Source organism: Rutilus rutilus, assembly GCF_951802725.1.
Source record: "Rutilus rutilus genome assembly, chromosome: 10".
Taxonomy (NCBI): Eukaryota; Metazoa; Chordata; class Actinopteri; order Cypriniformes; family Leuciscidae; genus Rutilus; species Rutilus rutilus.
The window spans coordinates 10,502,862-10,527,188 of record NC_140215.1 but is presented as its reverse complement, the minus strand read 5'-3'; the positions used below and the strand labels follow the sequence as shown (position 1 = coordinate 10,527,188).

General features: G+C 37.5%; 1 protein-coding gene across 1 annotated transcript in view; it reads right to left on the bottom strand.

The window, feature by feature from the left end:
* The window catches only part of adcy5 (adenylate cyclase 5), a 93,694-nt gene extending 72,153 nt beyond the window's left edge, over window positions 1–21,541 (bottom strand). Inside the window, exon 1 of the mRNA XM_084420241.1 lies at window positions 20,450–21,541. Coding sequence (XP_084276367.1) covers window positions 20,450–21,373 — 924 coding nt within the window. The 5' untranslated portion in view covers window positions 21,374–21,541. The remainder of the gene's footprint in view (window positions 1–20,449) is intronic.
* Between the last annotated feature and the right edge of the window lie 2,786 nt (window positions 21,542–24,327).

The following is a 24,327-nucleotide window of genomic DNA, read 5'->3' as shown; positions in this document are numbered from 1 at the left end:
GCTCAAGCTTTGTGGCTGCCAATCATATCTAACATAAAACACTTTCCGGCAAGAAACTTTACAATCATATTCTTTTTCATAAATATGATTTTATTTTACAATTACAATACTAATATTTATGGCTGTTTTAAGTTCTTCATTTTTCAACATAAAAACACCAAGCTTGTATTTTGATCCCATGTTGACTTTAAAGATATATATTTGGGTTTTGGTCTTTTTGATTGAGAGAGAATTATGCAAAACATTGATTAGCAAATGCTTTGAAACTACTTGCAGCTTTTTTGCCAGCATGTGGCATGGTTCAAAATAATGAATTTAACACTGGTCCCTGGCACAATTGCAATCATATGAAACCAATCCATACTACCAATGCGAGATTTAATTTAGACCGTTTTATTCATGTACCAGGCCTGGGCACCTGTGGCCTTGTTTCAGTCACCTGGATTTACTACAGCCACCCTGTGATTAGCACAAATATCTTGTTATATTAACAAGCATATGGGCTCACAGAGTGAAGCCACAGCTAGACAGCTGGGATATTGTTTCCCTGGATGGAGCTGCTCTGGTCTTTCCATGAGCCACACAAATTCTCGCTGTTGTATTCATGGAATTCACAAAGCTCAGAGCTTGGATCCAAATAACAGCTGTTACTGATACATATGAGAGACCGGTGAACCTCGCTTTGTTTTGTACAGCCTAATCACTTAAGGCAAACTGGAAAAAAAAAGCTACAAGGAGAGGCAAATAGGAGCGAGAGGAGAACATACGTCACACTAACGCTCTTTAAACACGTCCCAGAGGACTGATATGGTGAGGTCATCAATTTTCCACTTTGTTTTAATGCATCTGAGTTTTTTTTTTTTCCATTACTTTAAATGGACTGGTAAGAAACTCATTTGAGGCATGCTAAGTGCTACAGTAGTGTATGTGTGAATCATAGCATTACAGAAATTCTGCACACTTGCTCTCACATTTTCTGAGCTGATAATTGTGTTAAAATCTTCGGAATTCTGTGGAATGGTTTAAATATGACAGTGTTAAACACAGTTCAGAGTAGTACACTCTTATTAGTAACTTAAAAGCATTATCAACAAGCCCAAATACTTTACATTAAAAAAATTATTCTGTGGGTACATTTATGGAGTTTTCTATGGATTCTTTGCTGGCCTATAGTCATATACAGTATTGGATGACACAACACAGCATGTGTGTCTAGGCTATATTTGGTAACACAATGAGTAAGCTTTATCAAATCCATGTAAAGTATTACAGAAGCACTAGGAGGAAGATGAGGATTTATTAACTTCTCTAATAAATGATCAGAAACAGCTCATTTTAAAAAGGCATAACAACTTAAAGGGATAGTAAACACCCTCATGTCACCCAAATCTGTATGACTTTCAAGAAAGTCTTCACAAATATGAATCAATTAATTAAGTTTAAAACAATTAAAGGGATACTTCACCTCTGGAAAGATGAATGTGTATTTAAAATGGGTCATTTATGTAGAAGAAATGTGAAATTATTTTTGAATTTGGAGCTTTCTAGACTGAAAAAAGCCAGAAAATGTATTTTTGGCTTATGTGGATGAAAGACAACAACTCCCAGAATGCACTTGCTTCGCTGCCCTAGGAGGCCGCTCCCAAGCCACGCCTACCGGTAAGAGAACAGTAGTTAAACAACAAGTCTAGGCTACAAGTGAGTCTCCGTGACGAGTCTGCTCAGGATTTCGAGATCGCCCAAAATGTCCGGGATTCGGCTTTTGCGTTCTACAGTCGCCATTCATTATGTTTACTGTGGCGAGCAGGATGAGACTGAGGGCCGTGGGAGAATGGCGCGAGGCCGGTGACGTGATTACTGATGAGCGACACCTGTGAGACGCACCGGTCTCGTATCTCTCACGGAGGAGCGGGAATTTTCTTAGCAATGTTAAAACGCACATCAACTGATCACTTGTTTAGCGTTCATGTAAACACTACATTCAGATTCACCAATCGGAATGAATTCAGTTAGATTGAAACAAAAGGTGTGCATGTAAACAATGAATGTCGACTGCAGAAAGCAAGAGCCAAATCCCAGACATTTTGGACGATCTAAACGGCCGGACATGTGGAAAAAGAAGATGGTAACCCCTACTACTCAGCTTTCTCCTATTACTCAGCTTTCTCCTACTACCGTATTTTCCGGACTATAAGTCGCACTTTTTTTCATAGTTTGGCTGGTCCTGCGACTTATAGTCAGGTGCGACTTATATATCAAAATTAATTCAGACTGAGATGAACCAAGAGAAAACATTACCGTCTACAGCCGCCAGAGGGCGCTCTATGGCTGAGTTGTTCAGAAGCGACACCAAGGATGAAGAAAATTCAATGGATTCAGTGATGTTGAATGAGATCGCGGGAGCGTTTACTGGTAACTTGCTTGTTGGACTCGCTGGCTTATGTTAATTTAGCCTATTCAGCCTCCCAGGTATATGTTCTTTATGCTAGCTATTGTGTAGCTGAATAACTGTTAATGTGTTGCGTTAACATACCGGACACCTACTCAGCCTGTTGTTCTGTGTGCTACTGTGTAGTTGAATAACTTGTCTTTCCAGATTAAATGTCTGTTCTTGGTCTTGGGTTTTGTGAAATAAATTTCTAAATAAATGCGACTTATAGTCCAGTGCGACTTATATATGTTTTTTTCCTCTTCATGACGCATTTTTTGACTGATGCGACTTATACTCCGGAGCGACTTATAGTCCGGAAAATACGGTACTCAGCTTTCTCCTACTACTCTACTACTCAGCTTTCTCCTACTACTCAGCTTTCTCCTACTACTCAGCTTTCTCCTACTACTCAGCTTTCTCCTACTACTCAGCTTTCTCCTACTACTCAGCTTTCTCCTACTACTCAGCTTTCTCCTACTACTCAGCTTTCTCCACAGAACAAGAGCCTGCTAGCTTAGCTTCCAAAAAAAGATGGCTGACACTATGTGTACATTCTGTGAGTGAGATCCCACCCTCTATGGTTGAAAACATGCGGAACTAGCTCCTACTACTGGCTGTAGTCTTTAGCCTCTGGCCAAAAAAATCCTCCAATGACGCAAAATGCCGATTTTTGCGTCATCTGAGGATTTTTCCAGACAAAAAAATACATAAATCTCTCGTCTCAGGGGGATATGAGGGTGGAAAGCACGGTAATTCGAAAATACTACAGGTTGTCTACTAATACAAAGCTTAATGCTAAATCCTGAAGTATCCCTTTAATGATTTGTTATGTGGTTTACTGAATGTAGTCAACATGAATTGTGCACTGATGATACTTTTTAGTGCGTTTGCATCCTTCAGTCCCCTTCGTAATTGCATGAAAGAGAGCATGAAAAATAGTTTTGAAATTTTCCCAAAACATTCAAGAAAGTAATACCGGTTTGTGACATGAGGGTGAGTAAATGATGACAGAATGTTCATTTTTGGGTGGAGTATCCCTTTAAATGTTCATCGATGCATTCCTCAAGTGCTCCAGGTCTAAGTATCAGTGAAAGGCTGTCCTGATGGGGGTCCTGGGGCTGTCAGCTGGGGCTTGCCATAAAATTATAGTTATGAGTTATTCCATGTCTCTCTCAGGATGTAGACAGAGCTGGAGAACTTCTTCATGCCTGCCTACCATAGCCACACTGAATGTCCGTGTCCCCAGAGACAGTTATGTTTTATTCGCTACAACACTGAAATGCACTGGTAGGGTTTTTTACATAATAAATCTTTTTTTAATCAGAGACATTGCACATCTTTTGTCAAAAAAGTTGAATGTTTACTGATTTTCCAAATGCTCATACTCCCAAGGAAACTTACTGCATACTTTAAAAGTGTTAATCAACCTTTGTGGCATAAAATACTACAGTGTCAGTCCATTAACTTTAGACAGGCTCTGAGAAAAACATAACTCATAATGATTATTACAGTATAAACCACAGTTTCCTTCCTATTGTTCAAAAATGTTAAAAATATTAGGCTATAAATAAAGACTGATGGTAGGCGTGCCCTAACTTTTGACTGGCCGTGTATAAGAAGGGAGCTGACCGATAAGCGTTTTGGCCTAAACATTTCCATTGGGATTGACTGGGCTGAGATTACAGAATATTTTTACAACCATCTAGACATGTGAGTAGTTAAAAATGACTTCAGATTCTCCAGAGACACCAAAACTGAGTGTGGGAGTCTAAAAACTATGGGAGAGCAAACTTCAGTCTCTGAAAACATGGAGTTTCACATGTGAAGCTTTGACTTTATATATAAAAAATTGGGATGGGTTTTCACTAGGGCTGGGCGATATGGCCCAAAAAAAATATCACGCTAATTTTTTTTATATCAGTCGATATCGATAATTATCACGATAAAAGTCAAATCTTTATTTCTTTCACGTTTAAAGGCAGATTTTTGCTCCTAAGTGAAAGTTGTAGAAACAAGAGCGTTAATAGTGGTTTTAAACTACTCTTTATTGTCAGAACATATCATGACAAACACTTACCAAACAGGTGAACATTTCACAAATCTGAGGTAGAACATTCAAACATTTGTCATTTTTCCTTAACAAAATAAATATCTTTATTGGACACTTAATTTCTTAGTTTCTGCATGTGCTCATTTTTATTTGGTAAAATGTAATATTCTGACTGTTTGAGTTTTATTAAACTTAACCATTGGTCATCCAGTATCATGCATTTAGATCATGATAACCACACTATCATGGCAAAATTTAACTTTATGGTTTCTATGGTATTTGTATGAAAAACAGTAGCCTAAATACATTATTAAATACTGTAATTATATTCCATTAGTCCTTTAATACATTGTCTACATTAATAATATAATACAATTCAATATGTATATCCCACATTTCATGGTGCAGTTAATATTACCAGAGGTGGGAGTAAGTCACACATGTGCAAGTCACAAGCAAGTCTCAAGTCTTCAACCTTCAAGTCTCAAGCAAGTCCAAGTCAATTTTGAGAAAAGCAAGTCAAGTCAAGTCAAGTCACTGCTTTATGTCAAGCAAGTCAAGTCAAGTCGTAGCTTGGGTCACAAGTCACTGGCAAGTCATACAAACGTTTGATGATTTCACTGAATTTATATATTAAAATAAGTTAAAACTACAGAAGTTGTGGACTATGGTTTTATTTGCAACATTTTTTTTTTAAATATGCATTTCCACATACAGCTGAGTGGTTACTACAATAAAAATCTAAAAAATAAATAAAATTTCAAACTACATAGCCTAAAATGTAAATGTAACTGAAATTAGGCCAACATTAAATCATGAAAAAATAAATATGCCTCAAACATTGCAGAAGACCATTAAAAGGTATTAAAACAATTCACAAAAAGTATAATGGTTCCTATGCCACCAAATGGTATTCTTCAAACTGGCATCCCCTTTATATAGCCTAAGTTATATATATTTTAAATATGAAGTTAAATCCGCCTAGGCTAATTATAAAAATAACTCATACTAGGGAAATTTTTCCACAACATTTTGAATTTTGGGTGCATATATTAATTCTGCTGGCATTTTGCCCCCGACCCCCTGATAACATCTAACCCTGCTTTAAGAGAAACATAAAACATGACAAAACATTAACATTTTTTATGTTGTTTTTTGTCATTGGAAAGAACGACATATTTGGCTTTAAAGCATGATTGGAAAGAAATGTGGCAAATGTTATACAAAACATATGCCATCATTAATTATCATTTGAATATTGACAACATTAAGCTACATTTGAAAACATAATTGTGTATAAAGAGGCATGCTGTTTTGACCAATATTCTCTCTAGATTTAAAGATTTAGTTTTAAAGAAAGTCAAATTAACAAACAGGTTTAAACAAGCCATAGCTTACTTTTAGACGTGGTGAATGAAGTTCGACTGTTTGAGGTTGTGATGGTCGTCCGATATCCCTTGCCAGTTATTATGCGTACAGCAAATCTTCGTGTATGAATATGGTCAATTTTAGTCTTTATATCCAAAAAGAAACGATGCTGGGAGATGCCATGGGACAACGATGCCTTGTGTTTTTATATTTAGCGCGCTCACCGCGATGTGTTTTTTTCTGTGCTTGTGCAGCGTCACGCAAACGCGCAGAATCTGATGACTGGCGTCAATGGTTCCGTTGCTTTCATTTTGTTCATCAATTGATGTTGCGATGATTTATATAAAAATGTATATCAAGTCATTCTCGAGTCATACAGTTCAAGTCAAGTCAAGTCTCGAGTCATTGGATCTCAAGTCAAAGTCAAGTCGAGTCATTTTCTTAATTTAGTCAAGCAAGTCTCAAGTCCTTAAATTTGCGACTCGAGTCCCCCATCTCTGAATATTACTAGGCTAACGTTACAGTAAATCCATGGTAAATTATGGGAATTTGTAGACGGAAAAGCCTTCTGACTGTATCGTTGCGCACAGTGTTTCTCCTGTTTGTCAGCGCTGTTTCATCTGTCTTTAAACTGGTTTAAATCACTGAGACATTTGTGTTCTTCACTGAATTCAAGCGCTTCTCACTGGATCTCGTGACCGAGAGCGATCAGAGTAAACGCATCTGCTCTAGTGAGCTCGCGCTGCGCTGCCGTTTGGACTTTGAGCCGAGCGGATAAATGGTCCGTGTGGCGCGCTGTTCAAATGAGTTTCGTTCCGCTTTTGGCGCATAAACATTATCGAACATTTATCGAACTCTTGATATCGTTTTATCGAGAAAAATTATATCGCGATAATTATCGTTATCGTTTTATCGCCCCGCCCTAGTTTTCACAAATCTATAGACCTTATGCACCAGAGAAACAAGCACGCAGCCGTCTTTAGAATTTTGTGTTTGAACTTCAGTTTTTGAGGTAGCTCTGTATATTTCTATGGCATCGCAGAAGATTTCCTTATTGTAATGTTAACGAAAGTCATTATGAGCATTGTAATGTTTAAAACAAGCGGTTCATTCATAAATCTGCAAGATCTTACCTTCATGCTGTGGAAATATGAATCAGAAGACAGAACACAACAATCGCGCAGCTATAGCTAGAAGACATTTTGTTGTATTACTCAACATTTTAGAAGATTTAAACTTACGTTACACACACACACACAAAGCCTACAGCCCACAAATACTTTCTCGAGGCTGGTTTGGGACAGAGTGAATGAACCTCCCGTGTTCCTGCTGCCATCATCCAGTTAATAGGTCGACTCAACAAGACCTGCCGCCCTTTGGCTCACTGACACGACCTTGTACATCACTGTCATTATTTTACAAACTCCCACTGGATCAATATTATCTAGATTTAGAAATCCCATGTTTACCTATCCAGGATCAGGTAATCCATCTTTGTTTGTGCCGGTTTTTCAAAGCAAAATAGGATTGGATCACCCTGATCCAGATACACACTTTTTCAGATTACCAAAATCTGGATTACCAGTGCTCCAAATGGGGTTATTTCACAATGTAGGCTGCTAGCTAAAGAACAACAGGTTGAAGAGTCAATATAGGGGTCACTTTAAGTGTTTTTATTTGAAGAGAAAGAAAACATAATAAACATACCCTTCCATTTTCAATTGCCTTTAAACAGCCCCCCTACGGAGGCACTAAAGCGACATGTGGTGATGAAAAAAGAAAAAGAAAAAAAAAAAAAGGGAGAAAAATTATATATTTTAATGCTTTTGTGTTCTCTCACAAAAGTAATGCGTTTCCCAATAAACAGTGTTTATTCACAAACTGAAGTTTTGAGAGTGAATGCAAAGTTTGTTGGGGGAACTAAAAACATTTGTGAGAGAACGCAAAAGCATTTTTCCTCCCTTCTATTATACAGGGCTGAATAGTTGACTATACCCATGTGGTTCCCTACTCTAGTGGCATTACAAAAAATTATATTGCCATCAACAATACAAAATATGATTGTCAACCTTAAAGGGATACCCCACTTTTTTGGGAAATAGGCTCATTTTACAACTCCCCTCAAACAGTTGAGTCTTACCGTTTTCAAATCCATTCAGCCGAACTCCGGGTCTGGTGGTACCACTTTTAGCATAGCTTAGCATAGATCATTGAATCGGACAGGACCATTAGCATCTCTCTCAAAAAAATGACCAAAGAGTTTAGATATTTTTCCTATTTAAAACTTGACTCTTCTGTAGTTACATCGTGTACTAAGACCGACGGAAAATGAAAAGTTGCGATTTTCTAGGCTGATATGGCTTGGAACTATACTCTCATTCCTGCGTAATAATCAAGAAACTTTGCTGCCGTACCATGAGTCCAGCAGGCGTAATGAGATGACGCAGCGCCTGAAAATAGTCCCCAGCTCGGTAACTTCCAACGTGACCGGGACTAAGTTTGTCTAACCTGTTAGACCTATTTTCAGGTGCTGAATAATAGGTGCTTAAATAAAAACAAATATATTAATCTGAAATGTAGCAAATTAATTTTCAATTCATTCAGGTACAATTACCAAACATATCTCAAGGTCTTTTTGTCTTTTTATTAATTTAATTAATAAACTAATTATATGAAACTATTGTCAGTGCACTACAAATAAACTGTTTCTATGCCTTTACTTTATTAATAAAACTTATTTAAAAAATACAAGGCTTAAGTAATTTATTTTCCTTTGGTGGTACAGCCTGAGACATGCACAAGCCTTCTGCTTTTTTGTTTTGCTTTTCCCTCCATTGTACCGAACTCGTACCGAACCGTGATGTCTGAACCGAGGTATGAACCAAACCGTGACTTCTGTGTATCGTTCCACCCCTAGTATTATGGGATGGCATATTATATATTTTACAAATTTATAACCACATTTCATTAAGTAATATAATGTTAATAATATAGCCTAGCAAACTTCTTGAATTTTCTAAATCTGCTCTTTTTTTTACCTTTATATGTATAGATTACCACCATAATACACGTGAAACAATAGAAAGCTACATGATGAATCAGAGTTCATTGTAAGTGGCCTTAAAACCAATTCTTGTATATAATGTAGATTTCTGTAGACAAAGACCAAACACCATCAGGATAACACACGACACTAAAATAATGCAATAGCCTAAACATGACTGAAACTGAATAACAAAACTTAACACATAAAAGAGCGCAAACAGAATTGAGTTCTTCTACACGTCTTGTGCTTGAATGTATAACACACACAAAATGATGTCAATATCCATCTTGGCGAATATCCTAGGTAAACATAGTCGGATATGTCGAACATAGAGAACGTAAACCACTGAGAAAGAAATCGGATGCGGTTCATTATATTGGATCAGTGCATGCATTCGGTCTCGTGACAGCAGCCTAATCTTTATTATCGTTAATTATTTGGACCTGTGCTAACATGAACTAACAATGAGCATGTGTATTTTTATTAAATCATATTAACAGATACAACCTTTGATTTTAAAGGTGCATTGCGCGAGAGTCTGAGTTTTCGCAGAACTACGCCCCCTCTGGCGGCAAGCGAAACTGCAACCAGAGGTGTGCACGCTCACGGACCACACGCACACGCACGCTTGCACGAGCTCGAGCTGGTCATAACCCAAGGAGCATCAGCCGCACAAATCTTTTGTTTACAATCATAATGTCTTCAGAGGTAATAAAGTTTTAAATCTGCAAGTAATTTAAAATATGTGAAAGGAAAGGCAATTGAGTAAATAACACACTTATGTGTGAGGGAAAAAATGGGGGTAGTAGAAAACTTCGTTTTTTATTCCCATCTATCTCCATGTTGAACTGTGTTATGTGTTTACTGTATCCACTTATGACTATTATTATGGAAACACGTTCATGAACAATATAAGTTATAACTTTGTAAAAGCTCAAAATTGTAATCATGATACCATACCATACACAGTCGGTCAACAAAGTACACCCAAATGTCTCAAGGTAATAAACAATCAAGTGGCACTATGACGTTACCATAAAAGCCAAACAGGCTAATCCGCCGAAGATTTGCGGGGGTTTAGCCTGTTTTATTGATCAGCTAAGTAGCATATTCCAATAGCAATACATCGTAATTAAGCAGTAATTTGCTCAAAATTTGTGTCTAAGTATCTAACTTATATATCAGCATTTTATATCACAATCATTCTGAACCTGATCACTGACAATGGTAAGTTAGTAAAACCTATTCCGATTGTACATTTATCTAGCTTACGGTAAAGCATTACACATTTTATGGATCGTCATTTATTGTCATTATTGGCCGTATCAGACATTAGAGAATGGGATATATCTTACCTTTTTATCAAGAAAAAAGCCAACTGAGGATCCCGTTTGAGCCCTAGAGCAGACCGGAGATCTCTCCATTTGTTGAAAGCCTTCCCTATGTTTACTCTCGTCTTACCCCGACGCCTGTCTGACTCCAATTTGGACCTTTTGGTTGCACTAGACAAAAGTTCTCTTTTTTTTTTTATCTTACGTGGAGTTTGCGTTGGTGTTTGAAATGAACTACAAGCCGGTCTCTTAGAATCCATTTTCTACGGAGAATGGCGGCGTCGGCGCATACACAATCACAAACCTGCCAGACATATGAGCGTGCCGTGAACGCGCATGACGTCACGCCCAGTCTCAGATTCCGACCCGAATCCCTCTTATTTATTTTACTGTACAGGATTATAGAGGCAATCGCAGTGATCAGAGAAGGGCTCAGTCAGCCCATCAGGCAATTGTTTAAGCATGTATGGGTTAGAAAACGGGTATTTTTAACATGAAAAGTTGCGCAATGCACCTTTAATAATGTATTAGGTAAAAGTTGGAAATTAACATTAAATAAGATGAATAAATGCTAGAAGTAGGCTATTTTTCATTGTTAGTTCATGTTAATTTAGTTAACTAATGTTAACAAATGGAACTTTATTGTAAAGTGTTACCCTTATGGTTAACCAATTACCAGTAGCATTTTCAAAAATTCTCTTTAAAAACTACAAACATTTTTGTATAAACTGTATAGATAATGTGCATGTGTAATAAAAAAAAATAGAAATAGGCTAATTAAGATCTGGATTTTATGGAAGAATCATAATAAAATGTTGCTAAATGTACTACCACTCAATTGAACCTCTCAGCTGGTTTGTAACACTAAAAAGTAGGCTAACCAAACTCCGTCCTGGGGACCCACCGCTCTGCACATTTAGTATGCTCCCTTATTTCTACCTAATTCAGATAAAATCACCTCTTTAGCAAAAAGTTAAGATAAGAGACAAAATATGCAAAGCGGTGGGTGCAGTAAAGTCATCATTCTTTTGCAGCTCACGACTTTCAAGGCCAAAATGGCGTTCATTACACCTTTTCTAGTAAAATATGTCAAGAAACGCATCATATCTCACTCCAACAGCAAGCAACTGCTAGAGTGAGAAGCAGATTAAATGTTTGTGACATCAAACTTGAAATCTGTTCCTTAGTCAGTAGGACCGGGTTATTTACCAAACAATGGCATCTGTTATGTGGGTGAGCTTTTTCTTTTGAGACCCATTTTATAGCATCTCTTTAGACTGATATAGGCCTAGTAACAAGGAAAAAAACATTATTCATGTGCATATACACATCCATGCATACTGTACGTACAGGCTACATATTATTTAAACATTTATCATTGTGTAGTCACTATACAGTCTAAAGACTACAATCCCTCTGTCTGGAATCATCTAAAATTAAATCAACAGTATTACATTATTATTATTATTATTATTATTACTATTATAAATTAAGTCCTCAAACGTCTGCAAAGCATCTCTCTTTTTTTTAAGACTTTATAAATGGAAAGTATATCGACAGCCGTCAACCGCAATGTGATGCTTTCTTATTTTAAACAAACTCTGTCATATATTTGAATGCTTTACCTGCTAATTTAATTAGATTAGATCTAATCCACGGCGCATTTCTAAACCTGAAATAGAGCGCATATACAAATTTGATTTGATCTTTCCTGACAACAAAGTCGCCTCACACAGATACGGACACTGCGGTAAAGAAAAACAAATAATTGGTCATTTCATATTAAAAATTATTTGAATATTGGCAGAAGAGGTAATTTGCCTGCCACAAATAGAAGGATATAGAGTTTCTCTTCCTGGAAAGTGGAGAGAGAGAGAGAGAGAGAGAGAGAGAGAGAGAGAGAGAGAGAGAGAGAGAGAGAGAGAGAGAGAGAGAGAGAGAGAGAGAGAGAGAGAGAGAGAGAGAGAGAGAGAGAGAGAGAGAGAGAGAGAGAGAGAGAGAGAGAGAGAGAGAGAGAGAGAGAGAGAGAGAGAGAGAGAGAGAGAGAGAATATGAATTGTAACTTAAGCTTTTTGAGGAATGTCAGAAAAAAAACGAAAAAAAAAATCAGTTCAGTTATTTTACAAGTATATGTAGCCTAAATTTCTAATTTAAAGCCTGATGATCTGGATTCTGGAATAACTTGAATCACTCTTTTCTTTTGTTCTGCATTAGTGAGGTAGCCAATAGGAAAGCGCTCATCATCACATTTGAGTGTTTAGCTATATGTTCCTCTTGACTCTGTCATCTTCTGAATCTGTGCCTGTCAGTGCTCTTTGAGCTGTTCTACAGAGCTACATTTCTTCAACAACATGATTTCACCAAATGGTTTGTGGAACATATTTAAAGTACAAGTGTCTGAGAGTGTTCTCCACACCCTAGCTGCATGTAAAACATTGTGAGAAACTGCTTATTTCTGCTTGCCATACAAAAATGAAAATGAAAACGAGGCCAACTGGCTTCCCTCCAGTATCCTTTTGCAATAGTGACAGCGCTATGGAAAGGGCTTGGACAACTTTTGAAGACAGTTCAGGAACCTGACAGTGAAAATGAGCAATGATGCAAACATTGGAACTGGCTTAGGGACCTACAATTTATTTCTAGAGTGAAGGAGGCATCTGCTTCTGATCACGCTAAATGACACGGTTACAACAAGATACTAAACCGTTCAGGTTCATCAACTACTAAGGCCCCGTCCACACTACTGCGTTTTCATTTAGAAACGGAGACCTTTTGCTACGTTTGCACTTCCCGTCCACACTAAAACGGCAAAAACGGAGACCCAAAACGGAGAAGTTTAGAAACGCTGCGGACCCGTTTTTCGTTTTGAATCTCCGGAGGGCGTTTTAGTCTGGACGGGTCAAAACGGAGGACTTTAGAAACGATGACGTAGTAGAGGCTCACGCTCGGCTCTATGATTGGGTGTCATCAGTCATGGCGTAGGCTATATCTTTTCTAGCAGCTGTTGTGCAAGTAAATTCTGCATTTTACAATGCTAACTGCCTACATGCGCCGGAGGCAAGCTATTATTCGAGCGATCTGTGACAATTCCCGGTAAAATAGCGACAATGTGACAATTCCCGTGTGCAACTGACAATTCCCGATAAAATAGTTTACGTTTGACAATTCCCGGTATCGACCGTGTACATGGAGCGTCAGTTTTGGGTTAACCCGGGAAGAACCAGCGCATGGTGGGATAATTTTATCAATGAAGTTGTGTTTACACCGGCTCGCGCATGCCCAGTGTTGGTGAATGGTCATGTGATTCCCGTTTTCAGTCGTTTTAATGTGGACGGAGATCAACTCTAATACGCAGCTAAAACGCTGGTGTGGACGGAGATCGTATTCGTTTTAATTCTCCGTTTCTAAACGAAAACGCAGTAGTGTGGACGGGGCCTAAGAAGAAAAATGCAGAATATCCAGTAACGAACAAATACGGAATAGCCTAGTACTTACTTAAAAACCTGGGTTTCTAACTTTGTAATTGTTAATAATTACAGAAATACAATGGCCACAACAAAGTACTTGGTACTTGGCATTTCCAAACAAACAATTCTAGGCCTTTTCTCAGAACTAACTTCACCTTTAGAGCATTCAGTTATAAATAATTGCAAAAAACTGCTCAAAAAGTGATGCATGAAGCCATTTCCCTTCAAGTTAAAGGGGTACTTCACCATTGGAAAAATGGGCTTTCAATAAAAATTGGCCGCCAATGCAGTAGAATGGCGTAGTAAATTGGTGCTTTCCTTTTGCCAAATAGAAACTTGAACAGAACACCCATAATGCACTGGGCATGTTGCCATCCAAAGCCATTCTATCAGCCTATTTTGCTATGGATGCACTTGACACGAGTCAAATGTAGGTTGCCTTGCTTTAGTAGGAAATATTTCTTAGCAAACTTTTTGCCATTATGGTGTAGACTTGCATTGTTCCCAGGTGCAAGGATTCAAAGGATTTTAGCGGGAAAGAGTTATTTTCAGTTTCTAGTGAAGGATCCAGCATGTTGTACACAGTATAGCTAAAGGCTGAAAATAATCATAAATGTGGAGAGAACACCGTAACGGAAAATCTGGAAAAACATGCTTGTTTGTAATCAATATTTCAAACTGGATGACAACGAACACAGTGTTTAGGCCAAATGGAGAGGAAAACGTTCCATCAGCTCCACCCGAAGCAAAACGCGGTCACGTAGGGTAACCATTTTTACAATAATGCTGTTTAAAGAGTACACAAAGTAAGATACAATTTTGATACATTGATAAGCCTATGCTTAAAATAACTGACAATGACTTTCACACACTTTTTTAAATGAAGTGGCCAAATACTTTTAAATATGATACTTGCCCCAACGTTTATTAACAAAAAAATAAAAAGCGGGCCGCTCACACAGCAGGTTGACACTAAAATTACATGACAAACATGTTGACTATGAGCCCACATCCAGTAGATTCAGCCTGCCATGTACAATTATAAAATTAGCACGTATATATGATTTGACACTATGTAGGTCTAACAAATACACAGTTTGTAGGCGGCAACAAGGCTTATTTCCGAGAGCAAATTAGAAAAAGATGGGTGACAAATAAAGGAGAAACAGAGGGTGGTTCTGCAATAAAAATAACATGCTGAGTTTGGTTTGAATCAGGATGCATTCCTGAGTCTCCACAGAAATAATCGGCTCCACGCATGGCACATGTCGCATTCATTTTGTGTGAGAGCATTAAGGGAGTAAGGAGAGAGTGGTTGCTAAATATTGACAAAATATCAACAATGAAAATGACCAGATGTCTTCCAATATATTAATCCAAATCCTGTTCATTTCATGTAATTCATCGGATTCATCAATTCAAGAACCGAAAATGTGTTGAGAATGTGGATATCTCACACTAGTTGAGTGAAATGAATCAACATGGAAAATGTTTTGAAGATCGTAAAGTTACGCAACTAAATGTGTCAACGGAGATGATTCACAAGACACAAGCCTGCATTTAACCCTATTATGAATGTTGAAAACAGTTTTTGCTATATGTGCTGTCAAATTATATTATATATATATATATATATATATATATATATATATATATATATATATATATATATATATATATATAAGCTATCAAATAGATTAATCACATCTAACAAAAGTTTTTATATAATGTATGCATGCATGTACACATATCCCTCTGTTGACGAAAAATATTTACGTTTTTTTTTTTTTTTTTTTTACTTCCTCAGAATGGTAAACTTGGCAAAGGTTTTGACACTTGCTTTGTGAACACACACAAAAAAAAAAAAAAATCACGGCCGTGATTTCGAAGCTTAAATGCTCCTAAAAAAATATAGCTCCTCGCAGTCAATGGAAATAAATGGGAGATGAATTTCATCTAGTGGAAATCTAGTGGTACTGCAGCCAAACAAAATCTTACTGAAAGCAAATTTTTTGAGATATCAAGCTCAAATTTGGCTTGTTTGACTTTGATTTTCTTGCAGTTTTAGAGTAAAACATATTTTTGAAAATGTATATTTCATATAAAAAAATTTAAATCGTATTTTTGTACATTTTTCATAACAATAAAGGTAAAATTCTGTAACTTTGTTCACTTTTTTTAAACTTTTTTTCACTTCAGCAATAATCTGCCAAGTGTCGTCTTTGAAAAGAGATCAAACATCAAACATAAGTCTGTGCTCTAAACCATTCAAGATTTACCAGTTTAAGTTGGAAATTAAATTTTCAGGTCTATGCTCAAGTGAATAAATGGATTATAAATACAGCGTAAATATAATTTAGTACCAGAAAATCCTCTAAAAATACAAAATATTAAATAAAAAACATTATTAAACTAAAATATAATGCATTAATTTTATTGAAATAAATAAAAATGTCATTTTTGACTGAAACGCGAAGAGCACCAGAGGGATATACAAGTGCTGTCAAATCGAATAATCGCATCTCACAAAAGTTTTGGTTTATATAATATGTTTGTGTGTATATATTATTATATTTACATACATACATACATACATACACACACACACACACACACACACATACACACATAACATACGTGTGTAAATATATTATAAATAATACATATGCCTACACACATACACATTTATACACACACACTATATATGTACAATATAATACAAAAATAATATTTTACACAATATATGATAAATAAACTATCACATAGTGAATAACTTTATAATGTGCCTCAAGATGTGGCTCCTAATAAGACATCTAATATAAGCCATAGACTGCAGCAATTGTTTAAGAGAGGTGTGGGCAGCCACCCACACACATCAGAGCTTGATTACCCTCATATATACCTTGACAACAGAAAAAAAAAACAACGCAAGAGGGGAGAGAAGAAGAGAGAAAAGGCCCACAGCACCAGGGGCACTTGCACCTTAATTATCTCAATTTGAACCTCTAATGGTAAGATCGCGCATTCACTGGAGGTGGTTAAGAGATGAAAAGCAGGGGTCCTCTCACAGGGAAGCCCTGAGTGCTTCTGGATGTTGTTTGTGAGAACAGGCCTTGGTTGCTAAGATACAAGAAGCACAATTGAGGGTCTGCACTTATAAGAGACATGTCAGAATAGGATCTTGAGAGGTAACACAAACTCACTCCTACGGCTGCATTATAAAAAATAAAATAAAAAACTTCGACTTTCTCAGAGCTTACACATATAGTTGTAAACCCACTCTTGAAACTTGTAATGTCTTCAAGTAACCAAACATCTGCAATAAAGTTGATTGCCTACTACCACACAATACAATACACACTGAAGCATGAATATAAATTAGTGGATGTTTCCTCGTTAAATAAAAACATACTTCCACGTCCAGGCACTCACATAGTAATAAAAAGCCTACATATTTAAAACACCAATGTATATAAACCCAAACAGGCCTTCATCAACCTGATGCTTTTTTAGTACCAGATTAACACTGTAGAAACGGTATGAAAATGTAACAATAAAATGTTTATTGTTAAACCAATACCCGTTTCAGTACATAACTCATGCAGCCATTCCTTTTAGATGTTTCTTTTTTGAAAACATTGATGCATTATTGATAACTTAGCAGTGTTATTTTTCTGCTCGTATTTTCATATGTTGAAAGTAGACATATTTGCATGTCATTTTTTTTTTTTTCAACATTATTCAGTACTCGAGTACTCCGTAAATTGAAAAATTGACAAAAATGCCCATCCCTAGTTAAAAATTACAATAATTTTTCAAGTGTATGATGTACTTGTTTGTTTTAAAGTGGCTTTTATTGCCGCATGCAATTATTTCCATATTAATTTGATTAAATTGTTGAATCAATTGACAGCTCTAATTTATTATAATGTATTATTATAATGACAATATTAGTAATAGTAGTATATTAATAATAATAATTCTTAGTATAATAATCATTAATAATGATCATTGCTATTTTTGATTAGAATGTATTATTATTATTATAATTATTATATTAGTAGTAGTAATAGTAATACAATTGTATGATAATAACAGTAGTAGATGTAGTAGTAATAATAATAGCCTAATAGAGGTGTCTTCAGCAGCAAATTCTGGGTTTTTTGTGCAAAAATTTCACTGATATTAGCCAACAACTGAATGTATGTGATATAACATAAATCGACTACTCAGACAATGTAAAAGTGCAGCAAAAGTTGACAGTATATCAAAAGATCATCTGTGTGTGAGCTCTGCATCAGTCCCTAGAGGTGGTGCTTTCTTCAGCGAGCCGCTCTACAGAGCACGTAGTCAGCCTGGCCTGTTGAAAGGTTAAAGTCAGCATGAAACGGATGTTGCGATCATCTTTTCTTCCCTATTATGAAGTATACCCGTTCATTCATTATAATTACTGCAATATTCCATAAAAAAGAAAGAATTGTCCATTTTGATTTGATGGTGACTTTAATGCTTCCATAGGGGTTGACTCAGAAAGGCAAATTAATAGCAGTTCTTTCAAGAAGGACAGGGAGGACATCTGTTTTGAATTCCAGTGGGTCTGCATGTTATAGAGTGGGGCAATTCAATTAAAGCAGCCACAAACCATGTTACAACTGGAGATGTGCCATGCAGGACTCTGTCCACCTCTTCTGTTTTCCCCCTAGGGGAAGCTCCTCTAACTGAGTCCCACCTCCAGCTTTAATGAAGCACACGGGGGAAATGGAGCTGGAGATTGTGAACTGTCAATGATCTGGAAGACAATCCTGAAAAGCACCTTTGATTTCTTCTTATCCTTGCCTGCTGTACTCATCAGGACTTTATTCGTGCCAAAACAAGACAGCTCTAACACCTCCAGAATTGGTTTTGAAAGTGGATTCCCAATGCTTTTAGAAAAAAAAAAAAAATGCTATGATCTGCACATATGTTTAAAGAAAAAAAAAATCCCAAAAAGTACAATAAATAGGACTAATCAATGTATTGAACCCGGAACGCCCTTTAAATCCTAACCGAGGAACACTAAAAGTGACCTGATCTCATATGGCCGTCGTTCCTGCCCCAAAACCTCTGACCTCATAAAAAGCAGCACAGCACAGATCATCACAGCCAGATGAAGGCTAGTCATCTATGAGAGCGCTCCTAATACATCCTTCATCCCAGGATTTCAATAAAACAACAATTATTGGAGAGTCCTGCTAGGTCCCGTGTAAACAGAGAGAGATCTGATATGCTAAAGACAACAGCATTGTGTGGAAAGAGAAACAAACACAGCAGTCCGTTCCCACACACACCATTCAAAGAGTCTGTATTTTCAATGAAAACATAATTATATCTGAAGACAGAGGAGTTTAAAGCACATTTACTATAAAATGTAATAATAAAGAGTCAAAAGATTGCAACTGAGCATGGTTAAGTATACAGAGTTTATAACCTCATTACAAAATAATTCAGTAACTCAAAACTGCACGCATACAGTATGATGTTAAAAGCTGCCGTTATTAGTCTACAGTATTAAGTTATATATTTGTATTTGATTGCATTATTTTTTTTTAAAGACTGTTTTCATACTTTGCACAATGTTACTGCGCAGGTTATCACGTGCAATATCCAAACACGTCATTAGTACAAAGAGGCTGCAGTTACATTCATCTACTGACACATTTTCATCACTCAACATCTTGACCAAGTCACCCAAAAAGAGAAAAACTGAACAGAATTTAAGAAAGCATACTTTAAAGTATGTGCTCAACTAGCCTACATCCAGAGGCTTTGCAGAGAAAACAAGTGTGAGTCATCAACTTTTGTTGCTTTCAGAACCACAAGAACATCGAAGTGCTTTTCAAAAAGACCTAGCGTTGACTAATAAACATTATTTCAGACTCATTATTTAAGGTTTTTACCCCCATGTAAACAGACTCTTAAACTTTAGCTGAAATGTTTGGCAATTCTTCTAAAGGTCTACTGAAATTCTCTTTTTTTTTTTACTAGAGAACTAAATAGTTAAAGCAGTTGAACAGTGCAGTAAACTGTTCTTCAGCAATAAAAACATGACCAACAGCGCATTATTTTGTCATTGAAAAGCAACGTTATAATAACGTATGGTTAAAAAGAGAAATTTCATTGCACAAAATTAAATGTTCACTTTCTGTATAATAGGCATGTTGCACAACACTGCACGTGAGCATAGCTGTGTATCCATTCTGCTTTAACACATTTAAGCAATTCCATAAACTCTATAAAAGAGCAGGGAATGGGAAATGGAAAATACGGAGCGGAGCTGGAGCGGAGTGATTACAGGACACTTGAAATAGGTGACGGGGAATGTGTCACTCCGCTCCCCTCACACAACCTCGTCCAGACTGGCTGTCAGTCCCTGCGGTGATTCTAGCAATGTTTGATGCTTTGACTTCTTTTGGAATTTTCATTGACAGAGTGAAAAATTAACGACCTGAATAAATTCTCATTATTAACTTCTTGTTTACACAACTGTTGCATGAAAAGAGTATCACACGGAATTGTGTACATAACTAAATAGAGTAATCAACCTTGTAGGCTACCTCTACGGTCAAATGCCAACCACTGACAGAGCCTTAAGTGACTGACTGAGCATGCCTACGTATGCAAGTAAATTAATAAATAAATACAATGAATCAATAAAATAAGCGGTTACTTCAAATCCAAGCAATAAAGTAGGCTAATGAAAGCATACACTGCACTCACCTGTTTCCACAAAAAGACGTCCCTTTCGTTTAACATCCACGAGAACAGCACATGTATGGCAGACAGTATAATTCCAGTGATGACCGCTGCTCTCATCCGCACCGGCAGAAGTGTGTAAATGACATAGATGAAAAACACGGTCCACCAGATGCCTTCAGACGCGCTCGGCGGCTTCACCAGCCACACACCGATCACATGTACAGCCAGCACCACCAGAATGAGCACATAGCAAACTATCCACATGTGATCCTGATGGAAGCCGTTCCTGTTGCACACGACAATCAGCGTGAGGATGAGTACGATCGTCGTGGAGAAAACCACCACGTAAGTGGCCCGACACTCTACTCCAGCGCAGTGGAACCCCAGCATCACTGCGCACACCAGCACAAGAACGGCCATGAGCATCGTCAAACTGCTCTGGTTGAGTCGGAAGAAGTAGCGCTGGTAAAGCCTCTCCAACTTCTCCGACTGGAACTTCTTGGATTTGAAAATCTGCATCACGCCGTTGCAGAACGCGCTCATGGAAAAGTTAACTTCAGGCATGAGCTCCTCCTCTGGCTTGGACTTGGTTCTCCTGTCCTCCAAACCCAACTCCACGGACTTGGGTCTCACTTCTCCATCTCGGTACCTCGGGGACGATCGGTTATTGTTGCGACTCTCCTCTCCGTGTTCTTGCCAAGCGGACTTGGATCTGAAACTAACCCGGCTGACGGTGGTCGTGGCTCGGCCCGGTTGTAGCTCGAAGTCATCGTCCTCTCTCCACCGACTGTTGGACCGTATGAGCTTTTTGCAGGAGGATCTGGCCGAGTATGGACATCCGTTCGCCACGGACTCAGACTCGCCCCAAGCGGATCTGTGCTCCGTCCCTCCCCTCAATACAGGAGCGCCAGCGCCGGGTGGGCTCACGCTGTTAGATCTGGACATGATCTCGACTACTACATGCAATTTAAGACTTCAGTGTGCGAACCATTGGGGTTTGACCTCCTAATTAGGGTTTTAGTTCAAAGAAAAGGTCGGGGGGGTCTTACAAGTTTGTTTCAGCAGTGTTTTCAAATAACGTTCCAGTAGCCACGAAAGTTAGTCAGAGTCTGCGCTCGCGAACAGAATCAAATCACCTTTGCTTGAGGAGGTGACCATAGCAACAGCTGCTTAGTAGCAGTTTGCATAATATCCAACGATGCATAACCACTATTATAACTTATCAAGTTATTATAGATTATAAATCAAGTTATTATACAGATCAATTTTTTTTATTGGACCACTAAAAGTCAACGAATTATTCGTTCACAAATGTCAAACTTGTCAATCATGTATATGATCCCAAATAAGTCGTTTTTACACTAAAGAGGGGGTGTTTCAGACATTATATGAGGGAACATGTTATATTAAATTTATTTAGCCGATTCAAGACACAACGTTGCAGTCAGCTGGTGATTCAAAACAAGAAAAGAAAATCAGTTAGATCCACACGTGGATCTCATTAAAAAGGAGATAGTAAAAGTGGCCCTGAAGAGTTTTTCATTGCAGCATTTCGCATACTGCTTTTATAAAGTAGGACCAATGTGAAGTGAGAAAAATTATTGAAGTAAAAACTCTCTGGAAAAGATAAACGCATTTCGCTAATCCACTCTTATTTTTTTCATCATAATACATAGAGGACTTCAAATAATTAAATAGGCTATACAAAGTAGTCATTTGGGACACATCCTCAGTTGGCTAGAGCACATTAGAGGACGTAAACGGCAGAGGGAGTAATTGTACGCCACATTTCAATTCAGATTTCAAAACACAAACCACCTCTGGGTACAAATTACGAGGCTCAAACCCCCCAGCGACTAAAAAAATACATAATTTGTGTCGTAATTTAAGTCGTAATGAAAGCACACAAGTGTGTATACAGTATATGTAGGCTTATATATAGGGTTCAAAGTTTCAGCACTAAATAAAAGTTAGATAAGTTAGTCAGAGAGCGTTTTTTCACCTGTCGACAAATAAACAGACGCCGCGTTCGCTAGATGAGGTAACCATAACAACAGTAAGCTGCTCGCGAGCCTTCAGTTTCGCACGATATAGGTCCATAAAACATGACACGAACTATTATGCATCACTTTAATATACATTTATACATCACAGATTTTTCTCAACTTAAGTGTTTAGTTTAAAATTTCTTTCAGATAACTGACATTTAGATTACTGTGCTAGTGGCGCCAAATGAGTTTGCGTTAGCACGAGATGTAACGTTACCTCGAAAGAATGTGCCCCCAAACTAAATTTTAATTTAATAACTTAGCAGATTTCTTTCTTTCTTTCTTTCTTTCTTTCAAAAAAAAAAAAAGTTCGTTTCAAATAGTCGAACCCCCTTGAAGTCACAGTATGATTCGCACACTTCTTAAAACTGCTTGTTTAGTCCAAATCAATGAGAACTGACCCTACGCCCATCACGCTAGATCTCCACGTTTTCATGACAGGGGCAAATAGTGTCCGCAAAAGTGTGGTTTGTTTGGTAAGAGACGACCGTGCAGAGTACGACTCCATGGTGCGTATGCATTGATGCATTGATCCACACAAGCTGTACACCTGTGAATATGTGGTCGCAGCCCACTAGATGATTACATAATCACTGTGAAATTGCTGTGAAAACCTGAGCTTTCCAACGCTCCTGCATGGTAAGTTGCGTCACCCCAAGATGACCTCACAAGTGTCCTTTAGCGAAGGAGTCTTCATCCGTGCTGTGCAGATAGGTATCTCCAAAGCTCTTGATGCAGTGGCAGCAACATCACCAGCGCTGGCGTTATAGATGAGAGATGAATTGTCACGCGACAGGAGCGTCGAATCCGCCCTGCTCGAAAAGAGCTGCGTATTGACTGTGACGGACGAGCTGCACGTCCTTTCCCTGCAGATTCTCAAGACCGAAGCACACAGAATTGATTTAAGCGTTATCAGCCGTTTTGGTGCTTCTTGTCTTTGTATTGCCATTCAACCAAGTATGATCTTTAGGCCCCGCCTTACGTGCGATCCTATTGGATAGTTGGTTGCACAAGTTGCCAATCAGTTTTTTTATTGGTCAACCCATGTGTCAGTGCGATAGTGATTTGGATAAGTGGGCGGGTCTTCCTACACAGCTGTATGGAAGAGAGAAAGCTGTTTGCTTAACATAAACTAACAAGGTAGCAGGGCAGCCACAGGGGTTATATAAATACTTTCAATTTGGTAAGTTGCTTTGGATATACACTATATATATATATATATATATATATATATATATATATATAATATAATGCAACAAAGATTGCTAAAGTCAAGAAGATTTAACTAATAGACCTACCACTCTCTTTGTAAAAATAAAATAATGATGGTGAAGATAAACAAAATAAAAAAAGATTAACAAAATAAAAAATTTGAGCCGGGGAAGTTACCGAAATTTGGTTGATTTGACACGGAATGACCCCAATGTATATAAACCATTAACCACTGGACTGGACTAAGTTCAGACATGCTAAATATTAAAACATTTTACTGGATGCTTTATGTAAATGTGAATAATGTGCACAGGAATATTATTTTTTTTAAATAAAGTCATTCTCTTATTCTTCAATGATTCAACTGTCATGACAGTTTTTCCCAATGATAGTTGTGTCTGTTTTTTTATCATCCCATGTCTATTGACAATTTTTCAATTTTAAATATGCAGGATCATATCAACTGGCAATAGGTGTGTTGTCACAATTATTTTTTGTTTGTGTTTCCTTTAGTTACCTGTGTTTCCTTCTGTGTTTAGTTCCTGTTCCCTCTGTTTCCATTGATTATTATGCTTGCCTTCGCATGCTATCGGAAATTTCCTTTATACTTCCCACTTCTGAAGTCGTGATTACAAGCTC